This window comes from Schistocerca piceifrons, chromosome 3, assembly GCF_021461385.2.
Source record: "Schistocerca piceifrons isolate TAMUIC-IGC-003096 chromosome 3, iqSchPice1.1, whole genome shotgun sequence".
NCBI lineage: Eukaryota > Metazoa > Arthropoda > Insecta > Orthoptera > Acrididae > Schistocerca > Schistocerca piceifrons.
In genome coordinates this window covers 533,443,127-533,468,261 of record NC_060140.1, presented here as the reverse complement: position 1 = coordinate 533,468,261, position 25,135 = coordinate 533,443,127, and the positions used below count along the sequence as shown (strand labels likewise).

Sequence of the window (25,135 nt, the reverse complement as noted above, 5' to 3'; positions counted from 1 at the left end):
AACTTTTTCGATGTACTCCGTCAGTTCTATCTAGTAAAGATCGCACACCGCGCAGCAGTACTCTAAAAGAGGACGGACTAGCGTAGTGTAGCCAGTCTCCTTAGTAGATATGTGACATTTTCTAAGTGTCCTGCCAATAAAACGCAGTCTTTGGTTAGCCTTCCCCACAACATTTTCTATGTGTGCCTTCGAATTTAAGTTGTTCGTAATTGTAATTTCTAGGTGTTTAGTTGAATTTACGGCCTTTAGATTTGATCTGCAAACAACCTAAAACGGCTACTCAGATTGGCTCCCAAGTTGTTTATATAGATAAGGAACAGTAAAGGGCCTATAACACTACCTTGGGGAACGCCAGAAATTACTTGTGTTTCACTCGATGACATTCCGTCAGTTACTACGAACTGTGACTCCTCTGACAGGAAATCACAATAACTGAGACGATATTCCATAAGCACGCAATTTCACTACAAGCCGCTTGTGTGGTATAGTGTCAAAAGCCTTCCGGACATCCAGAAATACGGGATCGATCTGAAATCCCTTATAAATAGCACTCAACACATCATGTGTATAAAGAGCTAGTTGTGTTACACAAGAACGATGTTTTCTAAACCCATGTTGACTGTGTGTCAATATACCGTTTGCTTTGGGGTAATTCATTATGTTCGAACACAATATATGTTCCAGTATCCTGTTGCATAGCGACGTTAATGATATGGGCTTCTAATTAAGTGGATTACTCCTAGTACCTTTCTCGAATAATGGTGTGACCAGTGCAACTTTCCAGTCTTTGGGTACGGATCTTTGGTCGAGTGAACGGTTGTATATGATTGTTAAGTATGGAGCTAATGCATCTGCATACTCTGAAAGGAACCTAATTCGTATACAGTCTGGACCAGAAGACTTGCTTTTATTAAGTGATTTAAGTTGGATCACTACTCAGAGGACATAAACTTCTACGTTACTCATGTTGGCAGATGTTCCTGATTCGAATTCTGGAATATTTACTTTGTCTTCTTTTGCGAAGGCATTTCGAAAGGCAGTACTCCAGATGTAATGAATTGTGTAGACAAATAAATGATTAGAAATTCGGAAAAACTGGATGATTTATTCACGAGAAAAAAGATTTACAATTTGAGCATTTCAATAATGTATTGGTCCAGCTGTGGACCTTATGCAAGAATTCATTCGGCTTTGCATTCATTGATGGAGTTGTTGGATGACCTCCTGAAGGATATCGTACCACATTCTGTCGAACTGGTGCGTTAGATGGCCAAAATCCCGAGGTGGTTGGAGGAGACTGCCCATAATGTTCCGAACGTTCTCAATTGGGGAGATGTCGAGCGACCTTGTTGACAAAGGTAGGGTTTGGCAAGCACGAAGACAAAGAGTAGAAGCTCTCGCCATGCTCGGGCGGGCATTATATTGCTGAAATGTAAGCAGAGGATGACTTGCCATGACGGCAACAAAACGGGGCGTAGAATGTCGTCGACGTACCGCTGTGCTGTAAGGGTGCCGCGGATGACAAGCAATGCTATGAAAATAAGTTGTACGCCAGACCATTATTCTGGTTGTCGGGACATACGGCGGTGACAGTCAGGTTGGTATCCCATCGCTGTCCGAAGCGTCTCCAGGCACGTCTTCGCTAGTCTTTGGGGCTCATTATCAAGCTGGCCTCATAACCGAAAACAATTCTACTCCAGTCAATGAGATTCCAGGCCCGATTACCAGCAAATACGTGCCTGGAGAAACTCTTGACCGCGCCGAGATGCCAGCCTGACTGTCGCCCGCCGTACGGTGCGAAAACCAGGGTGATGGTCTTGGGTGTCATTTCTTTTCACAGCAGGACCCCTTTGGTAGTCATCCGTGGCACCCATACAGCACTGTGGAATGTCGACGATGTTCTGCGCCCCGTTACGTTGCCCTTTATGGCAAGTCTTACTGAGCTTACATTTCAGCACGATAATGTCCGCCTGCACACGGTAAGAGTTTCTACAGTTGTCTTCGTGGTTGCCACACCCTACCCCCCCACCCCCCACCCCCCACCCCTCACCCCCAGCTAGATCGCCAGATATCTCCCCAATCGAGAACGTTTTGACCCTTATCGGCAGGGCCCTCCACACAGCTCTGGGTTTTGACACATCCCCCAGGACGAAATTCAGCAACTCATTGATGGAGTGCTGTTATGCCGGAGCCAAGGTAGCCCCTGAGGGACGGCAACCCATATTACAGCACAGAGGATGGTGTTGTCTATGTCCAAGGCGTACAAAAAACACCATGGTAAACACCGGCTATTTACATACGAGTACAAGGTAATGAAAACAGCTGCGGTCGCAGGTTCGAATCCTGCCTCGGGCATGGATGTATGTGATGTCGTTAGTTTAGTTAGGTTTAAGTAGTTCTAAGTTCTAGGGGACAGGTGATCTCAGATGTTAAGTTTCATAATGCTCAGAGCCATCTGAACCATTTTGAGGAGGAGAAGATTAGTGTTTAACGTCTCGTCGACAACTAGGTCATTATAGGCGGGGTACGAGCTCTGATTAGAGGAGGATGGAAAAGACAATAGGCTATGCCTTCTCAAAGGAACCATCCTGCATTTGCCTTAAGAGATTAAGAGAAATCACGGAAAATCTAAATCAGCATGACCGGACGCGGATTTGCACCGTCGTCTTCCCGAATGCGAGTCCAGTGTGTATGAGGGTAGTAAGGTTTGGAACATGGTCATAAACGATGGGAACCCATTGTGTAAATTCATTGATGTCTCGTGGCATAATTAGCTAGAATAGAGTCAGAATGTTGAGCTGGGCGTGTTTTGCGCTTAAAAGCGTGTCTGTTTGCGTTACTCACACTTGAAGGAAATAAACCTCGATCCTTCTTCTCGCGAAGCCTTCTCTTTGCCACGGACCTATGGTAAGTGACGTAACAAGGTATTACCGCGCAGCGTAGAAAGCCTTTCTAGGAGCTTTCCCTCTTCTCCTGCTAAGGACGCCCACGTGATTACGTAAGGCGCACAGCGTCTTCCTGCTTTGCTGCCGTCGTGCGGTAACAGCCGGCTTGAACTTCCGGAAACCCATTTGTCTGCGCCTGCTTTCACTCAAGGTGGCGCTCCGGCCCCGCCTGCGTCCCACATACCGGCTACAGCCCAGGCAGCTAAGCGTCTCCGTTCGTTTACACTCATCTAGCGGCTTTGTCGGAGAGAGAGCGGTCCTGCCGTCACAACGAATGAAAAAAAAATATTGCTGTCCGCTGCTTACCAGTTTCAACCACCACCTCGTACATCGTCTTCCTCTTCTTTGACATTACATCCCTCCGTGCCTCTTTGTCCCCTCCAACAATTTGACACCATACATTTCAGTTCTCTGCTTTTCTCTTCCGTCCTCAGATCTCCGTTTGAACGAGGTCATTAAAGGCTTTGTCCATCCATCTTTAGTCTTGGGTGATGCTTCCTTTCTAGTGGACTACAGCCATATTTTCATTATTCTTGTGGGGTATCTTCTCGTTTTCCATCCTCGCCATATCATACAATTAGAGTACTCTCCGTCGTGAGATTTCCGTAGTTCATGGCTACATCCTACTCTCCAACCCTATGGCTTCGCAGGATTTTTCGATCAAATGTTGATATGTTGTTTATATCTGCTTCTGCTATCACAAATTTCTGTAACAGTCATTTTGATGTAATGTTGTGTGTTTCCAATACACTGTATCTTGGAGGTCCACGTGTCATACATTATTATGGTGAATCGATGATTGTGACACTGTGCTACTTGTGGATACAAAATTATGGTCGAAACTGTCAGCTGCCATGAAATAAAAATGATTGTGTCAGCCAATCATGGGCTTTATCCTTCATGACCTTTCACAGTGTCTAATGTTACCACGATTAGAACAGTAATTTCTCTTTTTTACTCGTAACATTTCCGCCACATGAGGAAACGTTGGCCGTGAAGCGTGACAGACAGCTGCCATACTGTTGTCGTTTAAAAAAAAAAAAAAAAAAAGGCTCAAATGGCTCTGAGCATTATGGTACTTAACATCTGAGGTCATCAGTCCCAGCCGGCCGGGGTGGCCGTGCGGTTCTAGGCGCTTCAGTCTGGAACCGCGTGACCGCTACTGTCGGAGGTTCGAATCCTGCCTCGGGCATGGATGTGTGTGATGTCCTTAGGTTGGTTAGGTTTAAGTAGGTCTAAGTTCTAGGGGACTGATGACCACAGATGTTAAGTCCCATAGCGCTCAGAGCCATTACATCAGTCCCCTAGAACTTAGAACTACTTAAACCTAACTCACCTAAGGACATCACACACATCCACGCCCGAGGCAGGATTCGAACCTGCGACCGTAGCCGTCGCGCGGTTTCAGACTGAAGCGCCTAGAACCACATGGCCACACCGGCCGGCTCGTTTAAGCGAATTACGTCAAAACTAACTGCGCCACGGAGTGCTACCCGCGGCTAAACAGATATTTATAAAGAAACATTAATGCCGAAACTCAATATCTACGTGTATGCGCCATCATAAATGTTATATCTCAAAGGTATTGAGGCGTGAGCCACTTGCGGCCCAGCAAACAGCGCGAAAAAACACCAATTTTTGGGACGATGGGAGATGCTGACACAATATATATTGCTCACAACCCATTCGTTTCCTCAAGGAAGAAACTAAACGCTAAGCTAAACTTAACGCATTCGTTTGATAGTTAACTTTCAGGGATGACTTTTCAGTCACGTCGCGTTGACCATCCCGTGGGAACAGTGAAGTTCATCCAGATCCGCCCAGCTGCTTCAGCGTGAAGTTGTAACAAACGTACTAATTCGACGAAGAAAGAAAATAAGCAATTTCTAGTTCGATGCAATGAAAATTTTATAATGCTTGTACTACAACAACGTCGTCTGCCTTCATGTATGCGCCTCTTACTAGCGCATACGCTCGCATATCATAATCAAATCTAGCCCCACAAAACGCCTACCGTGCTGGACACGTAATGACACAAAGTCTCTCTGTCGTACGGCATTTAAATGACACCGTCATTGTGAGTCTTCATGTGTCTCAGAAGTGATAAAATATGCCTGATGCTCACCGGCTAAAATTCAACGGGTTTGTATGGAAGCATAGATTAAACACTTTGAGTACTGTACAAGCGTGTTATGCATTACGTTGAATCGTATTATGTAGGACATATTAAACAATGAAAGAATTTTCACAAATACGATACAGTTCAAAAGCCGAAAAGTAAACAGCTTTTTCTAAGAGTAATATTGTCCAGATTTCGCGTTATATTCTTGAAATCAGTAAATTATCTTGCATTACACACTTTTAAAAGTAGCCTATGTGTTAATTCACGGCATTTGCTAATCACATTCCAAATTTCTTCCAAATCCGTCCAGCCATTTCATCGTGAAGGAGAAACAAACATACTCATGCACAAACTATAGCATTTATAATTCAGTTTAAAGTAATAAGGTTAAAATAGAACAAAAGTGATATTTATCATGATTTACTATAAAACACAGACGGCGGTGATACAGCTGATGCTAAGACGATGGTGATGACACATCCAGTAAGTCCTTCGGCGTCAGTTCTCAGTAGAAGCTGTGTAGACAGGAAGAAAGATAGGAAAGAAAGAGGGATACATGGATGAAGGGCAGTAGGACATGGGACGCTATATCTGGCAGAGGGGGATGGTGTTACCCTGGGATGTTGCATACATAAATGGAGAATAGGATAGGAGGAAGCGTGTGTCTAGGAACGGGGAGTGTGTTGGGCTGGGCTGGAAAGTCCAGTGCATACATAGAGACAGGAACAGAAAAGGGCAAGGGTGGATTAGGAGGCTGGGAGATGTTTGTTTAAATGGCTCTGAGCACTATGGACTTAATTTCGGAGGTCATCAGTCCCCTAGAACTTAGAACTACTTAAACTTAACTGACCTAAGGACATCACACACATCCATGCCCGAGGCAGGATTCGAACCTGCGATCTTAGCGGTCGCACAATTCCAGACTGAAGCGCCTAGAACCGCTCGGCCACTCCAGCCGGCGCTGGGAGATGTATTGGACCCTTGTTCTAAGGAAAAGATACGGGGATCGTGGCTATAGCTCGTAGAATGGGTAGGCGTAGGGTGCAGTACTGGATCGGGAAGATAATATCTGTAAAATTGCCTTCGTATAGGATGCGGAGGTGTAGATGTAGAGGCTGACCTACACTTGTTGCTATTGGCCCTGCAGCAGTTCAGAAACGGAGAGTATTGGGCAGAGTGCATGGCGTTCTAAGATATGCAAGAAGTGGTAAAATGTTGTTGGTGCGAAGAACGGAACTCCGTTCGCATTCTTCAATTTTCCTTTAAAGCACTAAGGTGCAGTGCTTACATTGTAGGTGCCCGACGCTTGTAACTTCTCCAGATTCATGGAAGACTTGGGGAACGTCGAGGATGAACCTTGAGTATCCCGATTCGATAGAAATTGACATCGCTATGGCCTCAAGTCGTCAGCTGCAGCGTGTTGGCGATACAGTCGTCGGCGCTGGACCCACAATGCTTGTCCTCAGCTTTATCAGACATTTTATTTTCCGACACTGTCAATCTTCACACAGATTTTGTGATGTTTTCTGTACCGTTCTATAACCACTGGCCGATGCTGAGATGATGATTACTGAGCGAAACTAGTTACAAAGTGAACTATAAAAACTATTGCGATCAAAGATTATTTTAAATCCTAGATTTGCATTGCTTGATAGCCATGAAATCAGCCTTGCCTTCCATATACGTTTAGTATCCTCCACTACTAACCACATTGTACGTTGGAGTTCCCATTTACCGTAAACTTGACACCAACCATCCTATCATTTATTAAATCTCGTACTCTGCCGCACTTCTGCCAGCACCTCCTCTTACGCTTACATCTATGTACTCCCCATATCTATTCCTCCCTCTACCTCACCACAAAATCTGCCCGGAGATCTATCGCCACTTCCATCTTTAACAGATTTCTCAACCTCTCAATGTTAGGGTGCCCTTCCTCACCCTGTTCCCACCCTACTTCTTACCCTAATATTTCAAAAGCTTGGTTCAGCGTCCTCATCTCAAACTCTTCCCTCCCACATCGACAGTCTCCCCTTCCCAACCTACCGGAAGAACTGTTTATTTCCTGTAACTCCGTTAAAGTTAAGTGCGCCATTTTCATAAAGGTTAGCAACTGATTGTAAACAATAAAGTGGCCGAGCGGTTCTAGGCGCTTTAGTCTGGAACCGCGCGACCGCTACGGTCGCAGGTTGGAATCCTGCCTCGGGCATGGGTGTGTGTGCTGTCCGTAGGTTAGTTAGGTTTAAGCAGTTCTAAGTTCTAGGGGACTGATGACCTCAGATGTTAAGTCCCATAGTGCTCAGAGCCATTTGAACCATAAACAATAAAAATATTTTACTTAAAATCTTCAGTTCATTGTCTCTTGCTTCAATAATTGTAAAAGCATGTACATATTTTATATAAGTACTTGAGCTTATACTACCAAACCCCCATCCTGATTTCTCAAATAATTAAACTCCCACGTGTAAAAATATCATATCTCCCGAACTATGCTGGTGGTGGGAAGTTCCTATGGGACCAAACTGCTGAGGTCATCGGTCAATGATCTTGCACACTACTTAATGTAACTTAAACTAACTTACGCTAAGGTCAACACACACACACACGCCCGAGGGAGGAACGATGATGTAAACTGAAAGGCAATTTTTCTGTTTCTTTCATAGATCTGAATCTGGTTGTTGGTCAACCGAAATCGGTTACGTAGCTTGTACTGGACTGTACTCCGACCAAGGTTATTAAAATGTGTAATACTAATACAGACTGCTGTGTTTCCTTCATCTGACGATGTCAGGCTTGCAAATTTCATTAAATTTCTTTTTGTTTGGTTTTAGACTGTGCTCTTTTAAATACCTGCAACAAACACAGCTATTTTCTGGCCACTTACACCTCTTATTGGCTCTGAATATTCCTTGATTTCAATTTATCACTCTTTAAATCTAGCTAAAGAACAACTTTGTTGTAAGAGAGAAGTGAGAACAACAAAAGTTACCGATATAGGTTCGGTCTCAAAATAACCATTGCTTGAAGCTTTTGTTAAATTTTGAAGCTAGAATGTCATATTTTGCTTGGTGAAAGGTTTGCTTTCGTACTTCTAAGCTCATACAAGAGATCCTACTCTAACGAAGACCTGCATTAATTTCCGTTAATACTATATAGGATCATTATCTGCACATTTCTTAAACGGTATGCCATTTATCTAGCGGCAAAAATTTAATGAAATCTGTGTCTCACTGTAACATCGGCCATGAGAGATTTCATGTAACTATTTTATACTGGTAACTCAGTTCGTTGGAAACAGTGACGTTTCCCCATGTGATGGTCAGCACACCGCTGTTTGTAACTGGTACATATCAAAGCTGCGTAGATGACGTGATTAACTTTGTGAAGGGAGTGCTTGTTTTTGAACTGCTCAGCGATCTGCTCTGCATACTTATCGTCTTATCTCTGGCTTTTACCTTAACTGAAACAGCGCTCGTGCGTATGAAACTCTGCACGGAGGTAGTCGTGTAAGCCAGAATCCGGTCAGGGAAACTCAGCCTTCCGTTTCCTTTTCCTTCATCCGAAGAAACAAGCCGGGAGGCGGACAACTTGTTTTCTGCACAGCGTGAGTTTGCTGCTGTTTCTAAGCTCCTGGTCTCCGAGCGGATGTCGCACACATGTGGTGAAAGCTGGCAGTCTTTCCATACTGGTACTAGCATGTTTAAGTCTTTTTCTTGAAAGCTTAAATTATATCTTAGTTTCAGAGATTTGTCGACGATAACAAGTTATAAAACGTTCTCGGTTCACAAGTCTCATCAAACGAAGTTAAAATTCAAGCTTTCGAAGATCATAGCCGCCGTTCTAACAGTGAGGATTGCAGTAGTATCGTAGAAAAGACATACTGTACCACGTGAAGCTGCTGATTAAATTATTTTTAACTCTACGACCGGTTTCGATCATAGACCATTTTCTTGTACAATCAAAAATAAATTATTCAGCAGATTCCTATAGTACAATACGCCATTTCTACGATTTATCAAAGTTGTGGAACACCACCAACAAAAACTGTTTTGAATAGTAGTCCTCCAAGCTGTAGATTATTACCTTAATTTAATGTGGTTTAAATTTCGGCAACTTTCTACTGTTGTCCAGACATTGGTTTCAGTGCCATTTACTGGTAGACTCAGATCTACTGCAGTCCCTTTTGCACAGATTTCTTTCTTTCAACTGTGCTAGATTGTTGTTACGAAATAAAAATGAATTCCCTTTTTGTCTTGCGCTATACACTCTGAAATATTTAAATATCAAGATTAAAACCAGTGTGTCGATTACTAGCCTTCTAATTACATATCTTAAAATATCTGGACTATGTATTGAATTTCTCTGATGTTCAGCTCAACACATGCCATTCTTTTTACTGTATCATGACCATTTCTACTTCAGCTTGCGGAAACCATCATGAGTAACAAAATTTCATTGTGTGTATTGCCCCGTATGATACTTTATCGTATGCACTGTTTGCAGAAATCATTACGTACGTTGTCTGGTGAACTCGTTACATTAGTGTTATGTCTTGGATGGATTGCCGGCCGGTGTGGCCGTGCGATTCTAGGCGCTTCAGTCTGGAACCGCGTGACCGCTACGGTCGCAGGTTCGAATCCTGCCTCGGGCATGGATGTGTGTGATGTCCTTAGGTTAGTTAGGTTTAAGTAGTTCTAAGTTCTAGGGGACTGATGACCACAGATGTTAAGTCCCATAGTGCTCAGAGCCATCTTGGATGGATTAGTAAATGAAAATATGTAATGCTACCCATCTCAGGTCAAACCGATGTAGGACTGCCATCATATAAACGTAGGAGTGTTGTCAATGATCACAAGTGTTTGTTCTGTGTAAGTAAATGCTGTAAATATCCTTTTCATTTGACGATAGTTGACTGTAATAAACCAGGCAGTTGTTATGTACTTTTTTCCTTGCTTTTGTTCCTTGTTCCACCGGCTTGAGGAGCACTTCAATTAGGATATGTCTAGAGACACTAAACCTAAACATATTCTCGTTTCGCGTCAATTGTGCCGTCATTAGTCACGAAACAAAATTTTAGTATCATCATGGAGGTACAAGTTCCGTCTCTACGACTACAGGAATAGCTGTTTGCATGGTTGTCAGGCGCGGTTCGCTTCCTCTATTGTTGAAACATCTTCAGTGACGACTTTATGTGTTCCTTTTCACATACCCGTCGTAATGGGTTAGTGTATAGTTGTAATGAATAGTCTACGACCTTATTTTCTTGGCATTTGTGTGCACATTTCATAATTATTCTTTTTTTCACCAGATTGTCTTTAAAACATGTATTTTTTTCTTTACATAAAAGGAGAAGAGTTTTTACAGTTGTAAAATGCGCACGCAGTACCAAGAAAAGAACATCCCAGACAATATAGAACGCACACTTACCATATCGGTGCATATGTAAAAAGCACCGAACGAAATCTTCCCTGAAGATGATTCGAAAATATAAGAACTGAAACACATCTGGCAAGTAAAAAAATCGCCTGTCATTTAGTCGCAGAGGCGGAACTTCTACCTTACAAAGATACCAATATTCTAAATATATTCATCGATTTGCAAAATATATGCTCTTCACTGCGTTTTCCTGGCATATTGCATATGCACTACGGCCTCGTGGCTGCTTGTTGTACAGAATGTAAAACGCAACTAATGTGAGTTTGCCCTCTACCGCAGGGATCGGCATCGACGACACGTTCGTGATGCTGGCGGCGTGGCGGCGCACGCCCGTGACGCTGACTGTGCCCGAGAGGATGGCGCGGACGCTCAGCGAGGCGGCCGTCTCCATCACCATCACCTCCTTCACCGACATGATCAGCTTCTGGATCGGCATCATCAGCCCCTTCCCCTCGGTGCGCATCTTCTGCATCTACACAGGTCAGTATCCGGCCCAAGTCACTCATATTCTTCTCTTAAGTCACCACTCGTTGCTAGTTTTGTGTTGTCTCCATCACCGTCACCTCCTTCATCGACATGATCAGCTTCTGGTTCAGTATCATCAGTCCCACCACCTCAGTACACTTCTACTACATCTAAATTGGTTGACAGCTAGCCCAGCCCATTCACTCTGTTTTCTGAAGTCACCAGTCTTTACTGGCTTGCTATTCTTCGCCATCAACACTACCTCCTTCAGCAGCATGACTGGTTTCTGGATTGGCATCATCTGCACCTTTCTCTTAGTGCGCATCTTGTGGATCTACTCAGGTCAGTAGGCAGCTTAACACAATCACACTTGTCTTAAATCACCATTCTTTACTAGTCTGATTTCTTCTCCTTTACCATTATCTCCTTTTCTTACATGAGTCATCATCAACAGACCCTTCCCTTCAGCATGTATCTTCTGCATCTACACAGGTTTGTGGCCAGTCCAACCAGCTCACGCTCTTCTGTTAGGTCACCAGTGTGTACTAGTGTGGTGTTGTTCTCCTTCACTGTCACCTCCTTCACTAACATGATCATCTTCCAGATGAGCATCCTCAGCACCTTTCTCTCAGAGCACATTTACTGCATCTACAAAGGTCAGTAAGTATCCAAAACAATCAGTCACTTGTCTAATGCCACCACTCTGCACTAAACTGATTTCTTCTCTCTTACCATTTCCTCCTTCACTGACATGATCAACTTCTGGTTCACAATCATCAGCCCCACCATTTGGTAGGTTTCTTTTGCACCTACAGAGGTCAGTAGCCTACCCAAGGCACTCTCACTCTTAAGTTACCACTCATTACCAGTTTTGCGTTCATCACCATTACCTCCTGCACCGGCATGATCAGCTTCTGGATCAGCCCCTTCACTGTGGTGTATATCTGCTGCATCTACACAGGTGAGTAGGTAGCCAACACAGTTTCACACTTGTCTTACGTCACCACTCTTCACTAGTTTGACTTCCTCTCTGTTACCATTACCTCATTCATTGACATCATCAGCTAACCTTCGTCATGCCTCTTCCGCATCTACACAGGTCACTAGACAGACCAATGCACTCAGGTTCTTCTCTTTAAGTGATGACACTTTACTGGTTTGGTGCTGTCCTCTTTCTTCCACCTTCCATTAAATATTTCGTCTCTATGTATCTAAAACCGCCAACGTCCTCTACGATTTATTTAGCATACCCTAGTCTTTATATGCCCTTACTATTTTTCTCCTCTGTCGCTCCTTACAGTGTCATGCCATAGAAGATGTCCCATTAATGAATCCCTTCCGGTAACAGTATTCTGTAGACTTCTTTTCTCAAATATTATTTTTAGTTGCTATTAAATAAATAAAGTGTAACGAGTATGAAATGAAATTGGGCGATACACATAACCAGGTGAATGGATTGTAAATGGACCAAGAATATTCTTTGCTGGATCACAAGAAATGAGAAGACTGGGATGATGAGCTAATGGAAGAGGTACCAGTGACATTACGAATCACAGAGTCGCAGCAAATGTGTATCACTGAAGACTATAAAGCACGGAAAGGTCCTGTTGAGTCCTTAATTCAGCAATGGGTGGTAAATGGCTGATGGCGATGGTGAATAATAACCTAGTGTTCAATATAGGTGCTGCTCCTTTAGGTAATACTAATTCTGTGCTATGGTAACGGACAATGAAAATCACATTAGCTCAGGTATTTGCTAAATGGAAGTGAATAGTTCCCTACAGAATGACGCTGGACGCACGAGGTAGAAGAGATTGCAATTACCTGTGCTCTCTTCAACCAGGCAAACCTGAATTACTACGTAAAATTTACTTACATGCTATTTAATAACTAACTTGAATCTTTTCGATAATTCAGTATCAAAGTCTTGCCATCGTACTCACCTCCTCAGTGAATACGTTATCTCAAATGGTTCAGCTACAGGGAGTGGACAAAAATGTGGAAATCCCTAAAACGCATTACCAGGCCCAATGAAGTACAGGAAACCAGTTGGCACTGAAAACAGCTCCCAGACGTCTCGAAGTGGATAAATACAGATTCTGTATTGTTTTCGGAGGGAATATTATACCATTCTTCCTGCAAAATGGCTCAGACAACTACGATGCAGATAGATAACGATCACGCACCATTCTCTTCAAAGTAGACTACAGTGACTCAATAATACTAAAATGTAGTAGCTGTGGTGGCAGGGAATGATGCTACCATTCATCCTCGTGCTTACAGAGCCCGTTCTGGACAATACGAGCTGTGTGTACATGGACCCTACCGACTCGGAACACAGCATCAGCTTTGGGGAACCAAAAGTACCAAAGGATGGACCTGATCTGCAAAATGGGCACATACTCCTTTTCAGTAACGGGAACTTGCAGAGTAACCATGGAATACCACGACATTGCTACCCAAATCATCACCGAAAACCCGCTTTGTTTCGTTCTTGGGACGCAAATACACATTTTCGTCCGCGTTGGGTTAAAAAAAAAAAAAGGTTCAAATGGCTCTGAGCACTATGGGACTTAACATTTGAGGTCATCAGTCCCCTAGAACTTAGAACTACTTAAACCTAACTAACCTAAGGACATCACACACATCAATGCCCGAGCCAGGATTCGAACCTGCGACCGTAGCGGTCGCGCGGTTCCAGACTGTAGCGCCTAGAACCGCTTCGCCACTCGGGCCGGCTCCGCGTTGGGACTTTCCCTTCATGAGGTACAAATCTTCGATACGGTGCCTCTTGATTGAAACACCAAACACATCGGCTACCTTGGTTACGGAAGCATTTAGCATACAAGCGCCAATTGCCCATGTTCGAAGTCACTTAGTTCCAACAAAATGAACTCACCTACAAGGAACACTGTGCTGACCACGAATGCATTGAGGTCATTGCACAGGTGCCGTTTGGGGTCAAATAAAGCAGCACAACCTGCAGGCTTGTCTAACATCTGCATTTATATCCAAGCATGCATTTCTCACAGCGTTTCCATATTTTTCTCAACCTCATATTTCAGTCAGTAGTAGAGCGGAATCTTTTAAACAATCCCGCAAAACATCGCGTATCTCGTGCCACAGAAGCACTTTTATTGGAATTCGGTTGGAAAGAGCTATCTCATGGAAAAGAAATCCTCGAAGACGCCGATGGATACTGAAAAGCTCAACCAGAAAAAGAAATACGGTGTGTAAAGCGCCCTTCCCTTTCTACAGCAAGTGAACCGTCTCATCTTGCCCAGTTACAAGGGGCCCTGTGATTTTGCTCGCATCCGAACCAATGTGAGTCGTTGCAGGAAGACAGCGCACTATCACTGCACATAACGCCTATTCTGCTTCATGTTAACATCAGTACTGGGTGGTTATGATTAAGGTGCACCTGCTCACGGATATTCAGTGTGGACTGTAATTACCATATGGCAGCGAAACTTGGTAGACATATTAATGCGTCAATGCGAAACCGGTTTACGCTGGAAAAAATTAGTTCCAGTTTTGACCAAAACGTGCTAATCTCGCGCTGTACAGCATCTCGTCGATGTCTCCGGTGCTCATGTTGAACAAACTGTGTGAGTGGCGGTTAATACTAAAATCAACATTATGTCTGTCTCACTTGTGTGATCTTTTCTGCCCGCGTCCCGTTCTTAATCCGTTACGTATAGAAATATTTCTATACATTTTTCTTGCATTCTCAGTGCCAGGTTTGCTCCTGGTGGCCAAAATTGGAACTACTTTCTTTTTTATTTCAGCGTAAATCGGTTACGCATTAACGCAGTAGAATATCTACCAAGTTTGCACTGCGATGCAATAATTACAGCCCATACTAGACCTCGGGTGACTAGCTGCACTTTAATTGTTAACTACCCGGTAGTTACCCTTTGCAGTAGATAATTTTCTTACTCCGCCAAAGCTGTGGGGCGCCTGACATGTGTTATGTGGTGGATTTTTGCAGGCTTCGCCGTGTGCTTCACTTTCCTGTGGCACATAACGTTCTTCGCGGGCTGCATGGCCCTCTCGGGATACGTCGAACAGCGCAACCTACACTCCTTCACCTGCATGCGCGTGCTGCCCGTCTCAAAATCAGGTGAGTCTTCGCTTCTCTCTCCTCTCGTTTCCTCATATTCCAAATGCAGAATTTCCTGCGTTAGTTAGTAACGTACTTGTACACTACCGCGCATTAAAATTACCACCAAAGTTAATAAACACGTAATTTTATTTGCTGTGCTTATACAGTATAATAATAATAATAAGAAACGATTAAATTTGTTGGGGGATTTGGTGTATAGAGGGTGAGAAATTTGGCACACATATCAGCTGCCTCTGGTAGCAACAGTGGATCTAATCCTCCTCGGCATGAAGTAGAACTGAAATAGGACGACACAGGCGGGTACGTCATTGCACACAGCTTCAACTCTTTGCCAGAGTTCATCAATTGTAGCTGCTGCAGGATGGTTGTGTGGCAGTCTATTTGCAACAAATGACCAGATGTTTTCAGTAGGTGAATGACACTGTAGGGCAAAAAAAAGGAAAAACGCACTACGAAGGAGTCACCCAAATGAGACGGAAATAGGTAGATGTGATGTACATGTACAAACGAATGATTAGAATTTCAGGAAAATTGGAAAATTTTTTCAAGAGAAAGTTTCACAAATTTAGCAAGTCAGTAAAGTGTTGCTCCACTTCTGGCCCTTAAGTAAGCAGTTATTCTGCTTGGCACTGGTTGATAGAGTTGTTGGATGTTCTCCTGAGGGATTTAGAGCCAAATTCTGTCCAACTGACGCGTTAGGTCGCCAAAATCCCGAGCTGATTGGAGGGCTCTGTCCATAATGCTAAAACTGGGGAGAGATCCAGTGATCTTGTTGGCCCAGGGAGGGTTTCAAAATGGTTCAAATGGCTCTGAGCACTATGGGACTCAACTGCTGAGGTCATTAGTCCCCTAGAACTTAGAACTAGTTAAACCTAACTAACCTAAGGACATCACAAACATCCATGCCCGAGGCAGGATTCGAACCTGCGACCGTAGCGGTCTTGCGGTTCCAGACTGCAGCGCCTTTAACCGCACGGCCACTTCGGCCGGCAGGGAGGGTTTCGCAAGCACAAAGCCGTGTGCGGGCGAGCATTATCTTGCAGAAACGTAAGCCCAGGATGGCTTACCATGAAGGGCAACCAAACGGGATGTAGAACATCGTCGACGTACCGCTGTGCTGCAAGAGTGCTATGGATGACTACCAAAGGCGTCCTGCTGTGATACGAAATGGCACCCACGACCATCACCCCTGGTTGTCGCGCGGTAAGGCGCTATTCGGGGCGTCTCGAGGCACGTCTTCCGCATGGAACTTCATTAACTGGGGTGGAATAGTCTTCAGTGATGAGTCTCGCTTGGAAATGAGCCTAGATGACCAGCGAAGATATGCATTTAAGAATTCACGTTTACTGGACATTTCTTCTTTGTTTTGAACCATCTCTCAAAATATCGAATATTTTTCTCTTAATACCTGATACTTGTAGATGTGTCTGCCTTTCAACCCGCATGAAGTTCATGTAATCAAGCAACTGCAGCACGTCTCTAAAATCCAAATCTGGTCCGGAATCCGCGCTTATAGCATCCCCTTCTATTTTGCCCTTCTATTTTGGTAGTATTTTCTATATTTTAGCTTTATTGAACTGAGTTTTTTTCTTTTACTTACAGAATCCCACATTAAATTTTTTAATAATTGGCCTCACCGCCTTTTATTTATGGGTGACGGAACGCTATAAAACAATTTCTTTTGCTTTTTGTGCTGTATGGATAATATTCCGAGAACATAAAAATCTATCTGATCAGTAAATAATATACAAGACACGAAACTGGAATCTTATATATGTTTTGTTATTTATTCTTGCCTCGAACATAACATTTGATAATTCCCCAAGCATACACTCTTCTTACATGCTACCTAAAATTATTTCAGGTAATTATGCCACATCAAACAATAGCTTTTACGCCCCACGTAATGGCGGATAACAGTAAATGGGGGAGTTCGTTACAGTGGCGGCTGTTTCTTTCTACTGCTGAACGCGGATTGATTTTCTTTGTTGTCCTCTTCATTTTCGTAAAGAAATGAACATGGAGAGACTAAATTAAGTCTCAGCTCTACACACCGTGGACGATAATATCTTTAATGTAATACGTAACGTTATAAGTGTTGCTATATTGGAGGCGCAAAATAAAACGGGGATACTGCACGCTGCATATTTATAATCCATGTAAATTAGGTCATGTGACACAAGGCGACTTCGCAAATTCACATTTTATGGTATTGTAACACGCGTAATTTATCGATGGCATTGTATTTGTCAGAAACAGTAAAGAACCTAGAAGATCAACTGAGATGAATGGGTTGCGTTTGGAGGGAAAAAAGTTTTAATGTGATTATCAGCAAAAGTAAAACAGGTGTAATGGAATGTAGCCGAATCAAATCAGGCGATGCTGAGGGAATTATACTAGGAGAGCCTTCCAGCTCCCGAGGTGCGCACGAAATCAGACACAGGAATCCTTTCACCGCAGTGTGTGCTCTCAGTGCCTCGCTGTACATATGTGCCGGTCCTCGCGTCGCTGCCGAGTGGAGAGTACTGCGACCTCGTTCTCTAACTCTGCGGCGTCAATGACGCAGAGAGGTCTAGATGAGTGATGGCTCTTCAGCAGTGTCCCGCTCTGCAGATGGGGCGCCGTGTGCCAGACGGATCACGCGTATTGCAGACTGCCGCTTACGCTGCAACATTCGACCTGTAGAAAGCCGTCACTCGTGGTTCTGAGCTAGCTGTGCTTCTCGCGTCTTCCAGAGAAAGCCGCACTGCCCGGCGTGGGCACAGAACAGGCGTCTGGCCGCCAGGGAAAGCAGCTACGGTTACAGACCACTCGGCATCCTGCATTGATTAATCCGTTCCCCTGTCAGAAACACAAAGTCTCACTTTCAGATCACGAGCAATTAAATTAGCACAACTTTCTTCTTCAGAATTTTATAAACACACACCATGCTGCCATCACCTGGTGCGCATTTATTAACCTCTGTTACTAAACAGCTAACCCGGTTCGTGGCGTAAGTTACAACTCCAGGTTGCCTATCTAACGGCTTACAGGGGCTATACAAATTTCATTTTCAATGCTTCATATAATTATTCACCGAAAATTAAAAATTTAAAATGCTGTCATAATACCTTCATTAACAAGTGCAATCTTACGTTGACAGAATGAAATTTTAACTCTGCAGCGGAGTGTGCACTCACTTGAAGCTTCCTGGTAGATTAAAACTGTGTGCCACACCGAGATTCGAACTCGAGACCTTTGACTTTCGCCCGAGTTCGAGTCTCGGTCTGGCACACAGTTTTAATCTTCCAGAAAGTTTCATAATCTTATGTTAAAGTTTTAAAACACTAAGACAATTATTACATCTCCAGCCTGTGTATTGTCTTGAGGCACCGTAATTCACGGCGCGCCAGTCACCCAGACTACATCCATCAAGTATTTAAGAATGAGAGAATCTAGCAACTTCCAACAGTATATAGACAAAATTTTGAACCTCTGTGAAAAATTTTCCCGTTGACACACCGTACAAAATGATGAACGGAAAAAATTGACAATTTACTTGGCAACAAGTCGCTGTTTTGGATTTTACATACGATTTGTTGCGCCATTAACTAGTTTTCGAGTCACTACAGGCTCCCCATCAGATGGACGTGTTACAGAAACATCATATGGTGTACCAAGTGTATCCAAACGCCGTGGTGATGCGGCTGGCGAAAATGACAGAAATTTAGTAATCGATAACGAAACGTTTATGAAACGGAAGTGGTGATGCGGTTGGCGAAAATGACAGAAATTTAGTAATCGATAACGATACGATTATGAAACGGAAATGTTGTTACGTTTTGTGCTTACAATACCCTCCATCGTAGGATCCACCGCAAATTCATTCCCATAATGTACACTGTTGTATCCTGCCGACTCGTCAAATGTGGGGTGCGTAGGAAAACCTGCTTTCTCGGATCGCTAGGCAACAATTCAAGCAAATCGTGTTAATGAATTTTGTTACAAAAGGAAATGAATCAATGACAAGACGTAACTTTGACAATAACACAGAAGTGTCGCAAGCTAAGGGCGACATGCAAATAAGAATTCTCTTCAGTATATACAGCTCCTAAGTCGCTGGTCTTGAAGTGCTTAATCTTGATGCTGCTGTAAAAGTGGGCCGCGACCAGTCCGCTTCGCATAGAGGCCGCTGCCGTCGCATTGTCGTCCTGGAAAGGAGACGGTCAGCGTGCAATTGGCTGACGTCTTCTTCACAGCCGTCTCTGCTCTCTCGTTTCTGACAGGCGCGCTGGCGCTTCACTTTACGCCGTACCATACATCATCAGGTGTGCACACAAATACACACAGTATTTAGCTACACTTAGTTTCACACTATTCACAGAATGTAAATACTGGATATAAATATAGATAATATGTCTACAATTGATACAACATTTTGCTACATCGTGATCTTTAACCTGACATTCGATGCTGAATTTTGCTAGCTGCAGTTGTGTTATATTGACAATATGCAAGTAGTATGGATTGAAAAGGTATGTTACTTGTATATTGTCAATATAAGAACACACCTGTTACTCGAAAGATTCACTTAAATATATTATCTGTACTTTTAAAATATTTATTTTGTAATGCAATGCATCTGAGGCCAAAGATCAGGATGTATCAAGCTGTTGTATACATATTCTTTGTATTTACATCCAGTATTTACATTTTGTGAATAAGTTTGAAACCAAGTACCGCTAAATATTGTGTATGTTTTGTGTGTAACCTGGCAATGTACATTATGGGAACGGATTCCCTATGGATTCTACGATGCTGTGCACTGTAAGTACGCAAAACGTAACATTTCCGTTTCATAAACGTTTAGTTGCCGATTGCTAAATTTCCGTCATTTTCGCCAGCCCCATCACCACGGCGTTCTAGCTACACTTGGTCCACGATATAACGTTTCTGTAACACCTCCATCCGGCGAGGAGACAGTGGCTCGAAAACTAGTCAATGGCGCAATAAATCGTTTGTCAAATCCAAAAAAGCGATTGGTTGCATATTTATACCCAGTTAAATAGCCAATTTAAATAACAGTTGCTGTTCGTCACCCATAATAAATAAACTGAAAGGAAAAAAGTTTATCATCTACTACATCCCCGCTGTTACTGTAGTAAAATTTCAGCACCTGGAATAACGTTTTAATGTATTACTTCTTCGCTATTACCTCTATTCGCAACACATTTGGCAGACAGTATCCACATATCCCACTGAAGGTACTTTCAAAATAATATCATTGTACGACATATGGTCCAATGAATTATGACGTCATAAACATGATACTCTAGCGTGACAAACTAGCTTCCGCTTAACACGTAGCGCAAAATGCCCAGATTCTACTAACCCAGTCTTTGATAATGAGAGAGCATAGAGATTTCCAATACACTTCAAACATAATTTCTCGTTTACATGTTTAATGACAAATAGTCAACACTTTAATTTATCTGTAATCATGTGTCCGAAGCAGTTTGATGTAGGGGAGTTCGATTCTTTAACCCTTTCAGACCTGAATTTTTTCTGGAGGAAGGAAAATTTTTCTTTATGTGTTAACGTTCTTAGGTGATTTATAATGATTTTAGATGAAAGATTTACACAAAAATACGTACCAGTTTTCAAAACATACTTCGCACACTTCGCTGCATTTTATGGACTAAAATAAGTAATTACGAAATATTCTTTATTGTAATAAATAGTTTAATGATCATTCAATAATTACCATTCAAAATTACAATAACAACATTCAATTATACAGTGGAATATAGCGATCCAACCACATAAGTATATTCTGATGGTCACGAGCTGTTGCGCACTGCCACAGTGACTTTCTGATACTTTCATAGTGATGCCCAACAGTTGGCAGCACTTGTACGTGATGAAAAGGTTAACATTCACAAACGCGTACTTCAGGTTTCCATTGGGAAAAAATACTTCTGGTGCTGCTAAGACACTGTAAGTTAATGTACACAATAGTAGCAGAGGACCTGAAAGGGCTAAAGAACAGGCGTTCTGATTAAACAGTATTTTGTATGTTTCGTATGACTACAACATATACTATGTTTTTCTTGTTATGAGGGCCAATGAGATTAGGTGGCGAAGTTGTATAGATTGACTTTGTAGTCAAACCCAATTTCTGAGACGTATTTTATTTTATTTTTATTATTTTTTTAACGGTCCCTGTGTCAGAAATTGGCAGTCTTCGAGCACCAGAACCTGCACTTTTCTTGCTATTCCCGTTTTTAACTACGTGTTATCTACCGCTTCGTTCTTCGTCATTGACGCTTGTTTGACCACGGTACAGGTGTGTGTGTCGTATGATGGTGCATCACTGCCGTACACTACCACAAACTCAGAATGAATTATTGCAGCGTTGTTCCGTTTCAAACGAAGAAAACAAATCACCACACGATATCCTGCACCACCCATGACCTGCTGCACCGTATTGTTTTGTATTTTCTAGCGGTCTACTAATATGTAACATGTTTGCAGTAGGTACCTGAAAACGAATAAAAATTACACAGTTTTATTTATTCGAGGTAATGATTAACGTTTTATGAGGACACCCCCCCGCCCCTCCCCCACCCATTGCGAAGTCCGACATGACGCTAGAGCAACGCAATACTACAACGATCACACACTGTCGGTCGAGAGAATTTCCACGGATGTGAAGTCAGTGTGTATCAGACAACTCAGAAACTAAGCTCCGAAAATGAGGCTTTTATAGCAGGGTTTTCATATCGTTTTATCCAGTTCCTTCACATCAACAAGGCTCAAGTCACAGGGAGATGCGAAGCTGACTTTTTATTGTACTATGCTTGTGTGCACCCACTTCTAACCAAAGAAGGGAAAGCAGAAAGATGGAAGGTGTATATAGAGGGTCTATACAAGGGCGATGTACTTGAGGACAATATTATGGAAATGGAAGAGAATGTAGATGAAGATGAAATGGGAGATACGTTACTGCGTGAAGAGTTTGACAGAGCACTGAAAGACCTGAGCCGCCGGCCGAAGTGGCCGTGCGGTTAAAGGCGCTGCAGTCTGGAACCGCAAGACCGCTACGGTCGCAGGTTCGAATCCTGCCTCGGGCATGGATGTTTGTGATGTCCTTAGGTTAGTTAGGTTTAATTAGTTCTAAGTTCTATGGGACTAATGACCTCAGCAGTTGAGTCCCATAGTGCTCAGAGCCAAAGACCTGAGCCGAAACAAGGCCCCGGGAGTAGACAACATTCCATTAGAACTACTGACGGCCTTGGGAGAGCCAGTCCTGACAAAACTCTACCATCTGGTGAGGAAGATGTATGAGACAGGCGAAGTACCCTCAGACTTCAAGAAGAATATAATAATTCCAATCCCAAAGAAAGCAGGTGTTGACAGATGTGAAAATTACCGAACAATCAGTTTAATAAGCCACAGCTGCAAAATACTAACGCGAATTCTTTACAGACGAATGGAAAAACTGGTAGAAGCCAACCTTGGGGACGATCAGTTTGGATTCCGTAGAAATATTGGAACGCGTGAGGCAATACTGACCTTACGACTTATCTTAGAAGAAAGATTAAGGAAAGGCAAACCTACTTTTTTAGCATTTGTAGACTTAGAGAAATGTTGACTGGAATACTCTCTTCCAAATTCTAAAGGTGACAGGGGTAAAATACAGGAAGCGAAAGGCTATTTACAATTTGTACAGAAACCAAATGGCAGTTATAAGAGTCGAGGGGCAAGAAAGGGAAGCAGCGGTTGGAAAGGGAGTGAGACAGGGTTGTAGCCTCTCCCCAATGTTATTCAATCTGTATATTGAGCAAGCAGTAAAGGAAACAAAAGAAAAATTCGGAGTAGGTATTAAAGTCCATGAAGAAGATTTAAAAACTTTGAGGTTCGCCGATGACATTGTAATTCTGTCAGAGACAGCAAAGGACTTGGAAGAGCAGTTGAACGGAGTGGATAGTGTCTTGAAAGGAGGATATAAGATGAACATCGACAAAAGCAAAACGAGGATAATGGAATGTAGTCGAATTAAGTCGGATGATGCTGAGGGAATTAGATTAGGAAATGAGACACTTAAAGTAGTCAAGGAGTTTTGCTACTTGGGGAGCAAAATAACTGATGATGGTCGAAGTAGAGAGGATATCAAATGTAGACTAGCTATGGCAAGGAACGCGTTTCTGAAGAAGAGAAATTTGTTAACATCGAGTATAGATTTAAGTGTCAGGAAGTCGTTTCTGAAAGTATTTGTATGGAGTGTAGCCACGTATGGAAGTGAAACATGGACGATAAATAGTTTGGACAGGAAGAGAATAGAAGCTTTCGAAATGTGGTGCTACAGAAGAATGCTGAAGATTAGATTGGTAGATCACATAACTAATGAGGAGGTATTGAATAGAATTGGGGAGAAGAGGAATTTGTGGCACAACTTGACGAGAAGAAGGGATCGGTTGGTAGGACATGTTCTGAGGCATCAAGGGACCACAAATTTAGCATTGGAGGGCAGCGTGGAGGTTAAAAATCGTAGAGGGAGACCAAGAGATGAATACATTAAGCAGATTCAGAAGGATGTAGGGTGCAGTAGGTACTGGGAGATGAAGAAACTTGCACAGGATAGGGTAGCATGGAGAGCTGCATCAAACCAGTCTCAGCACTGAAGACCACAACAACAACAACATGCTTGTGTGAGTCCATTGTCTTAACCAAATCATCATCCCGCTCTGTATAAAAGATGGAAAAAAACGTAACGGTCGCATTCTCTTTGAATTAAATTAAAATCATAGCGGTCGTCAGGTAGAAGTATCCATAAACCGTAAACTAAGCATTCGGTAGTGGAAAACAGTAGTTTTATGACTGACCAAATTGTAATATTGAGAGCTATTACCTCAATTATATACGGTAGCCTTAACGCCGTGAGGCGAATTGCAAGCACGGACATACAAGAATGATATCTCCAAGGTGACCGCGATGAATTCTGTGCCAATTACAGCGCTCGAGGCCGGCCATTGTATGTAAGTTTGCAACGCAATAAAACGACTCGGTATAAAGGCGCTCACTAGGGATCAATCTGAACGTGCCCCAGGCCACAGGACGTGTGCTGTCGACTACATGTCCATTCACCGCGACATCTGTGTTCCGTAAATTAATGTGAAGTGCATGTCAGAGGACACTTAAGTGTCCCTTTCATTCCATTCACTGCTGGAGAGCTAGAAGACTGACTTCCTATTTTATCACTGCGTACACTTTGCGAATAACCTGATCCTCTGTGCTCAAACACAACGCTGTACATAAGCTGCAATAAATTCCTTTATTCTTGGCAGTAAGCTTCGACATGAACTTTGCGTTGAGAATATCATCAGTAATGTAAGAATTCTTTTTCCTTTTATTTGTTCAGGCAGTAATATCAGCTGTTAGTCACATAATGGCCTGTTTTGACTATAGATTATAGTAAACTACAAATCAAAGGCTGCAGCGTAAAGGGCTTTGTATCATCTAAGACCCGCTAGCATCCGGATGTATTGTGTATGTTAACGCATCCACGTCAGATCTTACAGGGATCTTTATGCTGCAACATTTCATCTGAAGATACTCGAAACTGGTCCTTGTATGGTTAAATTTTATGACTGTCGTCTAAACAAAAGGAAGAATAATTCTTACGTCAACTGAACGAACAAATGACAAACCCTGCCCCACAGGGTCACATAAATTTCGCAGGAGTATCAGCAATATGTTTCAGGTGGCAGCATTTACCATTCTCAATGATAATAAATCGTAAATAGTTTGCGAGATATAACCTTTAGATTCTCTCAGGAATGGAAATTGTGCGTATGATAGTAAATAAAATGACCTTTCCGTGATGTGTTTTGTTGTAAGTTTCCTTCCACAACTGATGTTCCAAAACACCATTGTCAGCATCAATATACTTTGCAACTTGTGTATTGAAATATGGCAACCTGCGCGAATGAACTACACTACGCTAAACCGCCAAAGAAATGCTATAGGCATGCATATTCAAATACAGACACATGAAAACAG

General features: G+C 42.8%; 1 protein-coding gene across 1 annotated transcript in view; it reads left to right on the top strand.

Annotated features, from left to right (window-relative positions):
• LOC124788210 (patched domain-containing protein 3) overlaps window positions 1-25,135 on the top strand; it is a 394,908-nt gene that overhangs the window by 353,368 nt on the left and 16,405 nt on the right. Inside the window, exons 5-6 of the mRNA XM_047255388.1 lie at window positions 10,783-10,983; window positions 14,960-15,091. Coding sequence (XP_047111344.1) covers window positions 10,783-10,983; window positions 14,960-15,091 — 333 coding nt within the window. The remainder of the gene's footprint in view (window positions 1-10,782; window positions 10,984-14,959; window positions 15,092-25,135) is intronic.